The sequence below is a fragment of the Balaenoptera acutorostrata genome, chromosome X (assembly GCF_949987535.1).
Source record: "Balaenoptera acutorostrata chromosome X, mBalAcu1.1, whole genome shotgun sequence".
In the NCBI taxonomy this organism is placed as follows: domain Eukaryota; kingdom Metazoa; phylum Chordata; class Mammalia; order Artiodactyla; family Balaenopteridae; genus Balaenoptera; species Balaenoptera acutorostrata.
The window spans coordinates 64,637,988-64,653,824 of record NC_080085.1 but is presented as its reverse complement, the minus strand read 5'-3'; the positions used below and the strand labels follow the sequence as shown (position 1 = coordinate 64,653,824).

The following is a 15,837-nucleotide window of genomic DNA, read 5'->3' as shown; positions in this document are numbered from 1 at the left end:
AATGCAACATTGGAAAGCAATTAAACTCCAATAAAGATGTTTAGAAAATACACTATAAGGAATCAATAGCAGAATAACTGAGGCAGAAGAACAGTTAAGTGAGTTGGAAGATAGAATGGTGGAAATCACTGCCACAGAGCAGAATAAAGAATAAAGAATGAAAAGAATTGAGGACCATCTCAGAGACCTCTGGGACAACATTAAACACACCAACATTCAAATTATAGGGGTTCCAGGAAAAAAAGAGAAATAGAAAGGGTCTGAGAAAATATTTGAAGAGTTTATAGTCGAAAACTTCCCTAACATGGGAAAGGAAATAGTAAGTCAAGTCCAGGAAGTGTAGAGAGTCCCATACAGGATAAAACCAAGAAGAAACAATGCTGAGGCACATATTAATCAAACTATCAAAAATTAAATACAAAGAAAAAATATTAAAAGAAGCAAGGGAAACCAACATATAACATACAAGGGAACACCCAGAAGGTTATCAGCTGATCTTTCAGCAGAAACTCTACAGGCCAGAAGAGTGGCAGGATATATTTAAAGTGATGAAAAGGAAAAATCTACAACCAAGATTACTCTACCCAGCAAGGATCTCATTCAGATTCAATGGAGAAATCAAAAGTTTTACAGACAAGCAAAAGCTAAGAGACTACAGCACCACCAGACCAGCTTTGCAACAAATGCTAAAAGAACTTCTCTAGTCAGGAAACACAAGTGAAGAAAAGGACCTACAAAAAGAAACCCAAAACAATTAAGAAAATGGTAATAGGAACAAACATATCAATAATTACCTTAAATGTAAATGGATTAAAGGCTCCAACCAAAAGACACAGACTGGCTTAATGAATACAAAAACAAGACCTGTATATATGTTGTCTATAAGAGATCCACTTCAGACCTGGGAACACATACAGACTGAAAGTGAGGGGATGGCAAAAGATATTCCATGCAAGTGGAAATCAAAAGAGAGTTGGAGTAGCAATACACATATCAGATAAAATAGACTTTATAATAACGACTGTCACAAGAGACAAGGAAGGATACTACATAATGAACAAGGGATCAATCCAAGAAGAAGATATAAAAATTGTAAATATTTATGCACCCAACATAGGAGCACCTCAATACATAAGGCAAGTGCTAATAGCCATAAAATGGGAAATCGACAGTACCACAATAATAGTGGGGGACTTTAACTCTCCAATTACACCAATGGATAGATCATGGAGACAGAAAATTAATAAGGAAACACAAGCCTTAAATGACACATTGGACCAGATAGACTTAATTGATATTTCTGGGACATTCCATCCGAAAGCAACAGAATACAGTTTCTTCTCAAGTGCGCATGGAACATTCTACAGGGTAGATCACATCTTGGGTCTCAAAGCAAGCATCAGTAATTTAAGAAAATTGAAATCATATCAAGCATCTTTTCCAACTACAATGTTATGAGACTAGAAATCAATTACAGGAAAAAAAAACTCTAAAAAACACAAACACATGGAGGCTAAACAATACGTTATTAAATAACGAAGAGCTCACTGAAGCTATCAAAGAGGAAATCAAAAAATACCTAGAAGCAAATGACAATGAAAACACGACAACCTGAAACCTATAGGATTCAGCAAAAGCAGTCCTAAGAAGGAAGTTTAAACCAATACAATCCTACGTCAAGAAACAAGAAAAATCTCAAATAAATAACCTAACCTTAAACCTAAAGCAACTAGAGAAAGAAGACCAAATAAAACCCAAAGTTATTAGAAGAAATCATAAAGATCATAGCAGAAATAAATGAAATAGAAACAAAGAAAGCAATAGCAAAGATCAATAAAACTAAAAGTTGGGTCTTTGAGAAGATACACAAAATTGATAAACCTTTAGCTAGACTCATCAAGATAAAAAGGGAGATTTTAATTTCAATAAAATTAGAAATGAAACTAAATGAAATTAGAAACGAAATTAGAAACGAAAAAGAAGTTACAACTGACACCACAGAAATACAGAGGATCATAAGAGACTCTTACAGGCGGCTATATGCCAATAAAATGGACAACCTGGGAGAAATGGACAAATTCTTAGAAATGTACAACCTTCCAATACTGAGCCAGGAAGAAATAGAAAATATGAACAGACCAATCACAAGTAATGAAATTGAAACTGTGATTAAAAACCTTCCAACAAACAAAAGTCCAGGACCAGATGGCTTCACCAGCGAATTTTATCAAACGTTTAGAGAAGAGCTAATACCTATCCTTCTCAAGCTCTTCCAAAAAATTGCAGAGGGAGGAACATTCCCAAACTCATTCTACAAGGCCATCATCACCCTGATACCAGAACCAGACAAAGATATCCCCAAAAAAGAAAATTACAGGCCAATTTCACTGATGAACATAGACGCAAAAATCCTCAACATAACACTAGCAAAGAGAATCCAACAACACATTAAAAGGATCATACACCATGATCAAGTGGGATTTATCCCAGGGATGCAAGGAATTTTTAATATTTGCAAATAAATCAGTGTGATACACCACATCAACAAATTGAAGAACAAAAACCATATGATCATCTCAATAGATGCAGAAAAAGCTTTTGACAAAATTCAACACCCATTTATGATAAAAACTCTCCAGAAAGTGGGCATACAGGGAACCTACCTCAATATAATAAAGGCTATATATGACCAAACCCACAGCAAACATTATTCTCAATGGTGAAAAACTGAAAGCATTTCCTCTAAAATCAGGAACAAGACAAGGGTCCCTACTTTTGCCACTATTATTCAACAAAGTTTTGGAAGTCATAGCCATGGTAATTAGAGAACAAAAAGAAATAAAAGGAATCCAAATTGGCAAAGAAGAAGTACAACTGTCACTGTTTGGAGATGACATGATACTATACATAGAAAATCCTAACGATGCCACCAGAAAATTACTAAAGCTCATCAATGAATCTGGTAAAGTTGCAGGATACAAAATTAATACACAGAAATTTCTTGCAATCCTATACACTAACAACAAAAGATCAGAAACATAAATTAAGGAAACAATCCCATTTACCATTGCAATGAAAAGAATAAAATGCCTAGGAATAAACCTACCTAAGGAGGCAAAAGGCCTGTATGCAGAAAAATATAAGATACTGATGAAAGAAATCAAAGATGACACAAACAGATGGAAAGTTATACCATGTTCTTGGATTGGAAAAATCAGTACTGTGAAAATGACTATACTACTGAAAGCAATCTACAGATTAAATGCAATCCCTATCAAATTACCAATGGCATTTTTCACAGAACTAGAACAAAAATTTTACAATTTGTATGGAAACACAAAAGACCTCGTATAGCAAAAGCAATCTTGAGAATAAAAAGAAAAAGAGCTGGAGGAATCAGGTTCCCTGACTTCAGACTATACTACAGGACTAGAGTAATCAAGACACTATGGTACTGACACAAAAACAGAAATACAGATCAATGCAAGAGGATAGAAAGTCCAGAGATAAACCCAAGCACCTATGGTCACCTAATCTATGACATGGGAGGCAAGAATGTACAATGGAGAAAAGACAGCCTCTTCAATAAGTGGTGCTGGGAAAACTGGACAGCTACATATAAAAGAATGAAATTAGAACACTCCCTAACACCATACACAAAAATAAACTCAAAATGGATTAAAGACCTAAATGTAAGGCCAGACACTATAAAACTCTTAGAGGAAAACATAGGCAGAACACTCTGATATAAATCACAGCAAGATCTTTTTTGACCCACCTCCTAGAGTAATGAGAATAAAAACAAAAATAAAGAAATGGAACCTAATTAAACTTAAAGCTTTTGCACAGCAAAGGAAACCATAAACAAGACGAAATGACAACCCTCAGGATGGGAGAAAATACTTGCAAATGAAGCAACTGACAAAGCATTAATCTCCCAAATATACAAACAGCTCATGCAGCTCAATATCAAAAATACGAACAACCCAATCCAAAAATGGGTGGAAGACCTAAATAGACATTTCTCTAAGGAAGACATACAGATGGCCAATGAACAGATGAAGAAATGCTCAACATCACTAATTATTAGAGAAATGTAAATCAAAACTACAATGAGATATCACCTCACCCCAGTCAGAATAGCCATCATCACAAAATCTACAAACAATAAATGCTGGAGAGGGTGTGCAGAAAAGGGAACCCTCTTGCACTGTTGGTGGGAATGTAAATTGATACAGCTACTATGGAAAGCAGTATGGAGGTTCCTTAAAAAGCTAAAAATAGAACTACCATGTGACCCAGCAATCCCACTACTGGGCATACACCCTTAGAAAACCATAATTCAAGAAGGTGCATGCACCCAGTGTTCATTGCAGCACTATTTACAGTAACCGGGACATGGGAGAAACCTAAATGTCCATCAACAGAGAAATGGATAAAGAAGATGTGGTATATATATATACAATGGAATATTACTCAGCCATAAAAAGGAATGAAATTGGGTCATTTGTATAGACATGGATGGACCTAGAGACTGTCATACATAGTGAAGTAAGTCAGAAAGAGAAAAACAAATACCATATATTAACGCATATATGTGGAATCTGAAAAAATTGGTATAGACAATCTTATTTACAAAGCAGAAATAGGTACAAAGTGGGGGGGGGGGTGAATTGGGAGATTGCGATTGACACATATATACTATTGATACTATGTATAAAATAGATAACAAATAATAACCTAGTGTATAGCAAGGGAACTCTACCTAGTGCTCTCTGCTGATCTAAATGGGAAGGAAATCCAGAAAAGAGGGGATGTATGTATACATATAGCTGATTCACTTTGCTGTACAGCAGAAACTAACAGTTTTAAAGCAACTATACTCCAATAAAAATTAAAAAAAAAACAAAAAAACCTGCTGTTGCAGTCCTCCTCTAGGCCTCTGGCTTTCTGTGGCCTCTGTTCTCTGGGGCTATCCTGTTTAGAACATAAGGAAATTGGCCCACTCCGAAACTGAATACAAAGGAGCAAGGCCCCTTCTTTGCTTAATGTCCCCTGGCCCAGACCTTCTGACCCTAAATATCCCTTTCCTTCTTCTCACTACCTGCAGGAGAACAGAGACTCTGTGAGAGACCCTCGGGAGGAAGTGACACCCTAACTCCACCCACCATCTGCCCCCAATGCGTAGCAATTCCTATTTAAAAACTCAGTCCTTGACTCAAAGGGAGGTTTGTGAGCTCCTGCCAAGAGCTGTAAATATTTCAACATGCCTTGTTTCCTTGAATGTATATGACCTGGGATCTGGCCCCTCCTCTCCCTGGGCTCCTAGAGAATTGAGGAACAAAGAAAACACAGCCAGTCCTTAGCTACAGGATACCCGGGTAAAACTGCAGAAGAATACAGAGGAGAGATGGGGAAGAGATGGCGTGGGGAGGTGGAAGGTGGGGAGGAGGGGTTGATTCCTCTTCCAGAAATATTTAGAGAAAGGTGTAGCAGCTCACTTTCTAGGAGCTGGAAAAGGTTACTGGATGATGATGATGATGATGATGATGATGATGATAATAATACCAACCCCTTCACAATTTACAAATGTCTTTCACATACAGAATCTCATGTGACCCTTCATAGTCCTATAAAAGTAAATGCTGTCAATCTCACTATGAAGATGAGAACACTGAAGCCTTGAAAGGTTATGTGACTTATTCAGGCTAACCAACTAAAAAGAGACAGTTTCTCTGGCCCTTTTTTGGACCCAAGGACCATGACTCTGGGTAGAGTAAGATGGGTGGTTAGAAGAGTATGTCATGTATCACAAGACTGTGAGACTTTTGTTTACTAAACCCTTTCTTGGTCATCTCTTTTTATCCCTTAGTCATAAGGATGCCCTGAGGCTACAGGAATGGAAAACTCTGCAGCAGTCTTCCTTGGTAGCTGCGCCTCTCCCATCTTTAGTATGTATTAGGTGATATCTAAAGGCAGGAATTCTGGTCTCATACTCTCTGGGTTCAAATCTTGGCTCTGCTATTATTTGCTATATGAGCTAAGCAAGCTACTTAACTTCTGTGCATCTTTCTCTTTATCTGTGAAATGGAGGAAATAATAGTACCTGACTCATAGAGTTGTTCAGAATTTAAATGGGTTGGTACATGTAAAGTGCTTAACATAATGCCTAGCACAGAATTAATTGCTAAATGCTAAATAAGTGTTAGCAATTTCTATTGTTATTATTACTATTATTATTATTATTATTATTATTATTATTATTAGGGTGCTTGATGGAAGCAAGAAGCTAAATGTCAAAGGAATAACACTGTGGAAGAGCAGCTATCACTAGGCTGTATGCTTCATGTCTTTTCCCCCGTAATAGGGAAAGCTTATAGGGAGTCATCTCCATACTTCTACCCAGTCCTCTTGGGATCAGTGGCAACCCCACATGAGGGGCATGGGTGATGAACAGAAGGAGAGTTCTTTTCTTTGTGAGAAGCTCAGTTACCTAAACAAGTGACTGAACTTGTGACCTGAGTCTCATAGGCACCATGTTCTAAGCAACTGTGCTAATTGGCCCAGAGAGACATCACACACCCAGCTATACACACGTACACACAGGTCTGGACACATGGGTGCATGCACATACCCTTCCAGCCTGGGTAAGAAGGTGGGTGGACAGATCCACAGGATAAATTAGACAAGGAGACTGTGTGGGGACTGCTAGTTTAGTGACATTTCCTTTCCTTTTTTCCCTTCAGCTGCATGGAAGCAGGGAAGCAACTAACCTGGGAGTTTCACTTCCTCCCTCTCCATCCTCACTGAAAGCACTTTTGACTCTAGTTAGGACATGGGTGTCTGTCTCCTCCCCCCTCTGACTCCTCTACAATCAATTCTGCAGTATTTTTTGGCAAGAAGAGAGATGATAGGGGCTCAAAATAGAATGAAGAGTTCTATTCTATCGAGAACCCCTGAAACTACTGAAAACCAATCTGAAGTCTCTGGAAGTTCAGTTGGCTGAGGAATTGAGGGACAACAATAGTGAGGATTTGAAGAGAAAGGGTGCAACTGACCAGGACATTTGTTGAATACTATTGAGTAAGACCTGCTACAGTGCTATCTCTTTGACTGGGGTCCTGGGGCTGTGAAAAAAGGAGGTGTGGAAATGATGAAAAGGGTTTCATAGCAGCTATCTTACTGCAAAAATCCAGAGGTGATAGCTTCTACACTCTTGAGTGCTTCACAGGAAGTCACCCTTCCCCAAGAAAGTGGAGAATAAGAGAGGAGAAAGGGGAAAAGGGAAAAGATACTTCCACAGGATGTGTGGGAATGGGCCTGAGATCCAGTCTGGAGTGAGGCCTGTACAACATCCAAACCCCAGTTGTTCCTCTAATTGAATGAGGGAAAGAAGAAGAGAGGTATTACAGATGCACTGTGAAAATAGGAGGAGCCAAGAAAATGTGTGGTTGGGACAGCCAGTTTTAGTTCTTCTTCTACCAACCCCAGAAAAAAGCAAGCAAGAGAATAGAGAAAGACAAGACTTCCAGGGTGAAGAAGCATGTACTTCCTCAAGCCACCCAAGCAGGCCACATTCCCTACCCACAAAATAAGTGCCAAGTGATTTCACATTAGTAATCACAGTACCTTGACTTCAAGGCAAATGATTAAACATCCCTAGGCTTAGTCCTCTGTTACCCTTAAAACGGGAGAGGGCTGGAGTATCCTAAACCCTCTTCCCAATAACCTTTGAATACCAAGAGGGATGCAGGATAAGGAGAGGATGGAAGCAGAAAGAAACTTACAATAAATGTTACCAAGCCCCACTGTTGAGGAGTTGCAAAGAGTCCATGCCAAGAGGTACAATCCAGGCTGGCCATATTCTCTCCATCACTCTTACCTAACAAGTTTCCCAATCTGGGCCCTTTGCACTAGTCCCCCACAACCCCTACAGAAGCTTCTGTTACATTAAACCTAATTCTGTAAACAGATGAGAAAAGACTTTTTTCAGATAGAATACTCATAATCCATGGCTTGAGGTGTAGAGTGTGTATGTGTATGTGTGTGTGTGTGTGTGTGTGTGTGTGTGTTTTATGAATAAAGATTTTTCTCTAAGGTTTACTCATTCAATCCCAGGTGAAATAATTCCTTTCAAAACAGGAAATCCCACTCCATCTTTCACACAATCTGAAAAGAGTAAATGATTCTTTCTTTTCAAAATGCAATAAAACAAAAAGATGTTGATGGGAAAAGCAGCATACCCTCCTGGGAAACTGGTCTGCTCAAAAGGTCCAGATGACATCCTTTATATATTTCTGTAAATGTTGATAGTCCGTTTGTTTACTCTTCATGGCACTGCAGGAAATATTTCCAAAGCAAGTATAAATTCAGGGAAAAGGAGAGAGAGCTCTGTGCCTGCTACTTCAGTAGCCACACTCTCAGCTAAGCCCTGAGTGAAGCTGAAGTTGCCCAGAAATTGTGGATACTCAATATGGCCTTCTCTAGGATGGCAAGCAGCAGCCCTCTCATACCCACTACAAGGCAGCAGCCCTTAGCCAGCTATAAAGATGCCCTGTCTGAAGCCTCCTGAAGGAAAACACTGTATTGCACTTAGGAATCTTGGTTTACTCTTCTATCCTGAAGTAACAGCAAACCAAGATCATACTAACCATGCATTTCTGAGAAATGAGAATGAGCTGTGGAAAATTAAGTTTCAGGAGAGGGGTCCAAACTGAGGCTTAAGGGAATGCTTGCAGTTTAATGCTTTTTAGAAACAGGCTCAAATGCTGGGAAACAGCAGCATACATAACTACTCTGCTAGCCTGCAGCAGGCCAAGTTGAGGGAATTCTCTTGGAGGCCCAATTCTATGCTAAGCAGGACATTCTGGGAGAAGCATTGTGGATGTGAAGTTGCCTTTACACACTGGGTTAAAAAAAAAGTGGATCTTTTCAACCACATCAGTACATATGAGTTAGCCCCATAGTCTTTTAATACACAAGGAGAAATGATGTCTACATGGTTTTCCATTGCTTTCCCAATCTCCTCCCAACCCATCCACACTCTCATTCAGGCAGATTAACATATTTCCATTTGTCTGAATGAGTCAAAATTTATGCCAAGTGAATAGTAAAGAATAAAATATCACATAATTTTAGAAGGATAGAACAGCAGAGCTAAGAAGTTTATCTAGTCAAACCCTTTCACTTTACAGATAGATAAACTGAGGTACAGAGAGGTAAAGTGCCTGCTCAAAGTCACAGAGCAAGTCAGGGGCACAAGTTGTCTAGCTCCTAGTCACTGCTTAGTTGGTATTACTGAGATCACCAGCCCACTGGGATCCAGATTTAGACTTAGAATGAGCACTCGAGGCTACTGGACAGTGAGCCAGGGATCCAACTTCAATTGGCTACTCCAGCTCAGACAAGCATCCCCCTAGTTAGCTTCCAAGTACCCCAACCTCTCCTCCTCATCCCTTCCGGTATGAGTCAAGGTCTCAGTTTTGGACCTAGCTTGGTTGGAGAGAAGTCAGAGGAGTGACTTGAAAGATGCCTGGCCAATGGCCCTGTGGCCTAAAGCGCCATAGCAGGCTCTGAGCCAACCTTCTCTGGACAGTAAGCAAAAGCCTTCAGCCAAAGGCAAGACATTGGCAGATTTGCTCAAAAGATACCTGGCTCTCAAAGTCAGCAATTTAGCGGTCAGCCCAGTGAGACACTGAACTAAGCAATGAAAGCCCCTAAAATGGGGAAGAGAAAGATAGCTTAAACTGTCCCTGGCCCCATCTATCTTTGGGACTCTTTGCCCAAAGGCAGATTGTATCATTTATCCCATGCCTAGAAAATTCTGTCTCCATCAGAGTGGCCCATGAGCCTGAACTATCTTGTGCCCAATAATGAACCTTCCTGACCATTATTACCCCTTTCCCCAGGTGGTGAGAGACATAGCCCCACACTCCTCACCTGGGAGCCTACAAGGGTCATGCTTATAAACTGCCCAGGAAAAGATGCCTCCCATCATATTTTATGGCTCAGTGCTAGACTGGCAGTCAAGGTGGAAAGTGCAGGGTACTGGGTTTACTCTGGAGCACCTTCAAAAAGACCTAAGCTTGGAGCCAATGTTAAAAACTCTGACTTGTTCTGCCTTGTCTTCTGGACCCCCAACCCTAACCTTGCCCCAGCTCCAACTCATTTAGGGTTCCAGTAATGATCTGAGGCCTGCAATCAATGCTACCTTGTTCTTTCTTTCCTCCAAAATGCTCCCCTCTCATGCCAGGAAGCCATGATATACTTTCCACCAAATTGTTGGGTTGCCCATGTCCTGTCTGCTGCTTGGTCTGGGTTGGGGGAACTCCCAAATTTCCCACAAGCTCTACAAAAGTATAGGCTCATTCCTCTCTTGATTTTTTCCATTTTTCCCTAAATCGGACCTTGGTCACTTGCCTCCATCTCAAGAACCTTTTGTCTGCCAGTCATCCCAGGCCTAAGGTCCAGGGAAAGTTGGTTTCCTTTTCAAAATGGGTGAAGAGAAAGGACAAGATACACTGCCACCATAGAATTATATGCACCACAGAGTTCACAAAGACTGGACATTGCATGCTCTAGAATGGCCTGCATTCCACTTCCCTTCTACTCTCCACGGTTTTTTCACATGACCAGAGACCCCTCTGATGTGGAGTTAGCCCCCAGACATCAAAACAACCTTTCTCTGGGGCACCCTCACAATAGTCCCAGTCATCTGCAGAGCCTTAGACCCATTAAGCCAATCAGCACAGCTTTAGGACTGTGAAGATATTAGGCCTAGCCAAAGAGAATTTGGGTTGTGGGGTGCCTCCAAATATTAAATTCATAGATTTCTAGAGATGTAAGGCATGTCAGACATTAATAGAAATGGACAATGCACCAACCTCCTTGACTGTGGGAGTGTATATTCTGTGTTCCTCAGAATGGCTATTGGGCAAACACTGGCTGACAAACAGCAAGCTTCTACTGGCTTATTCTATCCCTTTGAGACACCAGTGCTGTGGCATAGGTAGCTGAGAAATTTTGAGTGAACGGCAGAAAGTGTGTGGAGACAGAGGCACATTTGGAATCTCAGGACCTGAATGGTTGCTTGGAAAAGCTGAGGGGCTCAAAAAAGGTAGTGGTGAGGATGAGATTTTCTAGGAACTCAGGAGTGTAGTGGGGTGTTCCTTACTTTTTTAAAATAAAAATTGAGGTGTTTCCCAGAGCCTCCAGTATGAAAAATAACTTTCATGAATTCAAGACACATACAGCAAGGACCCAAGCCAAAGTAGTCTGTGACCCTGGGGACATACCAAATTCCTTTCTATCCTTTCCTGACCTACACTCACCATAATTTAAACTGGTAACCCCAGCCCCTCAATGGACCTAGTCTGTGTCAGAACACACACCAGCCACACCTCTGCACAGCTCACTGCTACCCCCCCTTCCCAGCTGCACTGTGAGGTCTTGACCGGAAAGTCTCAGCCAGCCCTCCCCCTGAGTCCCCTATGATCACCTACTTTGAAGTTTGTTCCCCAGCAGTGAACCTCTTCCTGGTAAAATAGTGGTTTTTCCAAGTTTTATTACACACTCCTAAGGCCCCAGCTCTAGGCCTGCTCACATCACATGAATGCCAGGGCCTAGCTTCAGCCCATCCCCCATTACCTCCCATGAAGTTTTACCCAGACTTTGCCACTGACCCCGAAGGCCAACAGCCTGCCTTTCACCACAGGGCAATGCTCAGCAGGTGCCCTCCAAGGTAACCTAGGCAACAGCCAGAGGCCCTACACTGGCTTCCTTCCCAAGAGCCCCTGAACTGCATCAAAGCAGGGAAAATGTAGTCCCAGGGGTGAGTGTGACAGTGACCTTCCGCCCAAATGTTGTTCCACACAGTCAGGGACCCCCTCCACTCAGGCGTCAACGCAGCCTGGGCAGTCCTGAGATTGCCTTGGACAGCCATTGCCGCACACTTGAACTTTCAAGTGGGGCCCGCACACTAGAACGCCAATGGATCACAAGGTCAGAGGCACCAAGAGTCCCAAAACCTCTTAAAGGGCAGCCTAGCAAACTAAAAAAAGAAAAAAAAGAAAAGAAAAAAAAAGAGTCCTTGGTTGAGAGCCGTAGGAGAGGCTCTCTAAGGGCCCAGGGAATCCACAGGTGGATGCCCCCAGAATTCAAGGCTTCTATTCACTAAATGATCCCCAGGCTCCCTCAAAGAGCAGCAGAAGTACGTGATTGGGGGTGGCGAGAGGAGGGAACCCTTCAGTCCCAGGGCAACACTTATTCTGAGCTGCGTTTTAAAAAGCCACGTATTCTAAGCTGCAAACTTGCGGCGGGTCTCGAGTGGAGCTGTCCTGAGGAGCCACAAGAGGGAGTGAGCCTTGAGGAAGACGGCATCCCAAGCCCCTCGGCTCGCTCCCGAGACTCCTCATGAGAATGGCTGAGGGGCTTCGCCGGCGGCTTGCTGAGAAAGCGGGATGGCTACTTTGACTTCTCCGAGTCCACAGGCAGGCTCAACGGGAGGAGCGCACAAGCCTGTGGTCCTGTGGCCGCGGGCCTGAAGAGCGAGAGCTGTGCCCCCAGCCCTGCTTATCTTAGGGAAGAAGACCAAGTCAGCACCACACGAAGGCAGGAGGGGTGGAGGCCGGCATTCCGGCTAAAGACTAACGAGGCACCCAGCGGATAGCGGAGGCACGGGGCGCCAGGCAGGGCAAGGCTGAGATTGGGGGCGGTGCGAAGTGAGCCTCAGGGCCCAGTCTGCCAGCCGCCTCACGCCTCTCTGGCAGGAGACCGCGGAGACTGCCTCCCTGCCTGCTTTGGGGTTCAGCTCAGAGGGCACAGAGATCCGCTCGCTCCCTCAGAGTGGCAGAGGACGGCCGGGCCCGGTTGGGCTGTAACCACGGCGGGCAAATAGACGCGCGCACACCCCCCACTCGCACTCCTTCCCTCCCTTCCTCTCTCTCCTGCAGATACACACGCCTGCCATGTGTTAGAGTCTTCGCTCAGTCACCAGGATTCCTAAAGTGTTTTTGACAGAAAACACCTCCGCTCCCCGTACAGGAACAGGGGCTGCTGCGGAGATCTGCGGTACAGTGTTTCTCTCAAAGTCCTCCCAACCTCCAAACTCTCCTCTCTCCATGTCTTCGCACTCCACCCCCCCCAAAATAACCAAAAAACAAAAAAACCACAACAACATTCTGCAAATATTTTCCCCCAGTACACACGCTCAGAGTACTTTAAACAAACCCGAAAGGTGCGTCTGGATATGTCCCAGAGCAAAAAAGTTCATTCCTTGCGTATGATCAACGAAGGTCCCAGGTCCCACCCCCGGGACTTCTTGCGCCTAGTCTCCACAGCCGAGGCTGCCCAGAGCCCGGCAACCGGCGCTCTAGCAGCGCCACGGGCAAGGGGCAAGGGGGAGGAGTCCAAGCGGCGCGCTAGAGGGGTGCCTCGGACCAGGAGGTATAGGATCGGCGGCAGCCGGAGCGGACACCCTTGCCTAGAATGCCAGGTGGGGCGCGCGGAGCCGCTCACCTGCTTGGAACTCCACTTGGCGATTTTTCTCTCTTTCCTCCTGCAGCAACATGGAGTAGAGAATCCCGAAGGAGTTCTGGATGCCAAAGATGGAGCCGTTGCACCAGGTGGCAGCGAAGACCACCATCCAGCCGAAGCCACCTTCGGGGGGCTGGAAGCCGCGCGCGGTGCCGCGGGTCTCCACGGTGGGCGTGGGCTCGGGTTCGTGCACCGGCTCAGGCTCAAACTCCAGCTCCGGCAGTGGTGCAGGGTCCGGTAAGGGCTGGGGCTCCGGCTGGGGCTCTGGCTGGGGCTCGGGTGGGGGTACTGGCACGGGCTCGGGCTCCGGCTCCGGCTCCGGCTCTGGCTCGGGGCTACCCACCCGCTCCTGCTGTTCCTGGTCTGCCTCCCGCCAGGGCCCCTTAGCTTCCTCGCTCGCCGGGCTTTGCAGCGCCATCGCGGCCGGGGGACTGTGGCTGCTCGGGCCGGAGGAGCCGCTGTGTGGCTGGTACTTGTTTCTGCTGCTGCTGCTCCAAGCGCTGCTACTGCTGCCTCCTCCTCCCGGCTCCGCGCCCCAGCTGGCCAGCCTGTCCCGAGACAGACGGTCCCTCGAGCCCTCTCCTCCTCCTCCCCCATCCCCCCTCCTCCTCTCCCCATGTCATCTCTCTCCTCCCCCTCCTCCTCCTCTCCCTTCCCCCCAACCTCTTCCTCCCTCAACAGGCAGCCGCTACAGCCTCTCTCTTCTCCCCAGCCCTTCCTCCTCCTCCTCATACTCGCCTACCTACTCAATCCGCAGCTGTCTCCCTCAACTCCCTTTCCAAACTACTGAATCCTGTTCTCCTTGTCCAGAAGCCCAGTAGAGGGATAGTTAAAATGGAAAAACGAGAGCATAAACTATCCTGTTCCTCTGCCCTCTCCTCCCTGCAGGCTCCAAACGAGCATTGATCAACCCAGAACCCCCAGGGAAGACCCTGCCTGTCCTTTGCTCCCACTCTCTCCTTTCTCACAAGTAGCCTGGAACTGGGGTGGCCCCAGGGACCCCAGGACGAGAGGTGGCCCTTGAGAGACCCCACCCCGCCCTCAGTAGTGCCTATGCCCCCCTTGGGTTTGAGGGGGACTTGGAAGGGACACCCAAGCTTGGACAGAGGGTGGGCACAGTCTTCTCGAGCCCGGGGGCTCAGCCCCCCACAGTCCTGCGCAACAGCCCCCCCATCCCCGTCTCTCCCCCTCCACCCCCGCCCTTCCCGGCAAATCCCTGGCGGGGCACGGATGGGAGGAGGCGGCCCGGCAGCGAGGCCCGCCTCTCCGGGCAGTCAATCAGGGCTTTGTTTGCGCCAACCTGGAGCCCAGAGGAGCCGTAGAGGGCCGGGTCTGGGCCGGGGGCCGGGCCAGGTAGGGAGGGAGGTGCAGTGGCACCGGAGGGAGCCGGGCCCGGGCGGGGCGGGAGTCAGAGCTCAGCTCAGGCTCCTCCCGGCTCTCTGTCCCGCATTGGGGAACTGGGAGTCAGGGCCAGGTCGAGCCGCCAGTTCGGGCAAGGGCCGCTCAGCCCCCAACATCCCAGCTGGGCTGGTCCCCCGGGCCTCCGCCGCGGCTTTTCGGGCGCTCGGGAACTCGGCCGAGGCGCTAGCGGAGGGATGTCTTCCCAGCACCCACCGCGCCCTTCCGCCCACCTCGGGCATAGAGACACCAGAATCCCGGTGAATGTCCCAGACTAAGGCCCTAGCCCCGCGAGGGTAAGGGAGAGTTTGCTCCCTACGGAGTGCGCGGCTCCCGGGAGGCGGGAGGGGTGATCTGCCCTGCGGGCGGCTGGGCTCCCTGCCGCAGTGCACGGCTGTTTCCAGCCTCAGCCCTCGGGGCCGGCCCTAGCGATCCCGGGAAGCTCTGCCTCCCCTTAGGGCCCGCGCTTCTAATGCACTAATCATGAGTTCGTGGTGTGGTTACCAAGCTACTTCGCTCCCCACCAGCGGGCGGGCAAGCGCCAAGCCCTTTCTACCCAGCATCTCATTAACCTTCTTGCTGGGTGAAAAGACTGCATGGCAGGTGAAAATGCAGCTCAGGGCTGTGCCAGATGCCCAGGAACACAGTCATTAAGCACCTGAACGCGGGCTGAGCTGAGCGGGAGGGTAGAGGTGTCCCAAGTAGCTTGCCATGCCGTGAAAGGAATCGGCCATAATTCACAAATCACGGGGGCCATGCCAGTCAGCAAAGCAGGCATTGCTAGAGGAATAGAGCATTCCCTTATTGCCCGGAGGTGAGTATTTTTATCACCTGCTTTTCCCAAGCAGGAAGGCAGAGGCTCAACGAAATCAAGGCGTTTATTAGCCGAAGGTCCTGGGAAGAGTC

At 46.2% G+C, this 15,837-nt stretch overlaps 1 protein-coding gene across 2 annotated transcripts in view; it reads right to left on the bottom strand.

The window, feature by feature from the left end:
- SLC16A2 (solute carrier family 16 member 2) overlaps nt 1–14,106 on the bottom strand; it is a 117,802-nt gene extending 103,696 nt beyond the window's left edge. Inside the window, exon 1 of one of the 2 annotated variants that reach the window (XM_057539062.1) lies at nt 13,516–14,106. In XM_057539062.1, coding sequence (XP_057395045.1) covers nt 13,516–13,951 — 436 coding nt within the window. In that variant the 5' untranslated portion in view covers nt 13,952–14,106. The remainder of the gene's footprint in view (nt 1–13,515) is intronic. The other variant, XM_057539061.1, reaches the window with a different exon arrangement.
- Nucleotides 14,107–15,837: the final 1,731 nt, after the last annotated feature.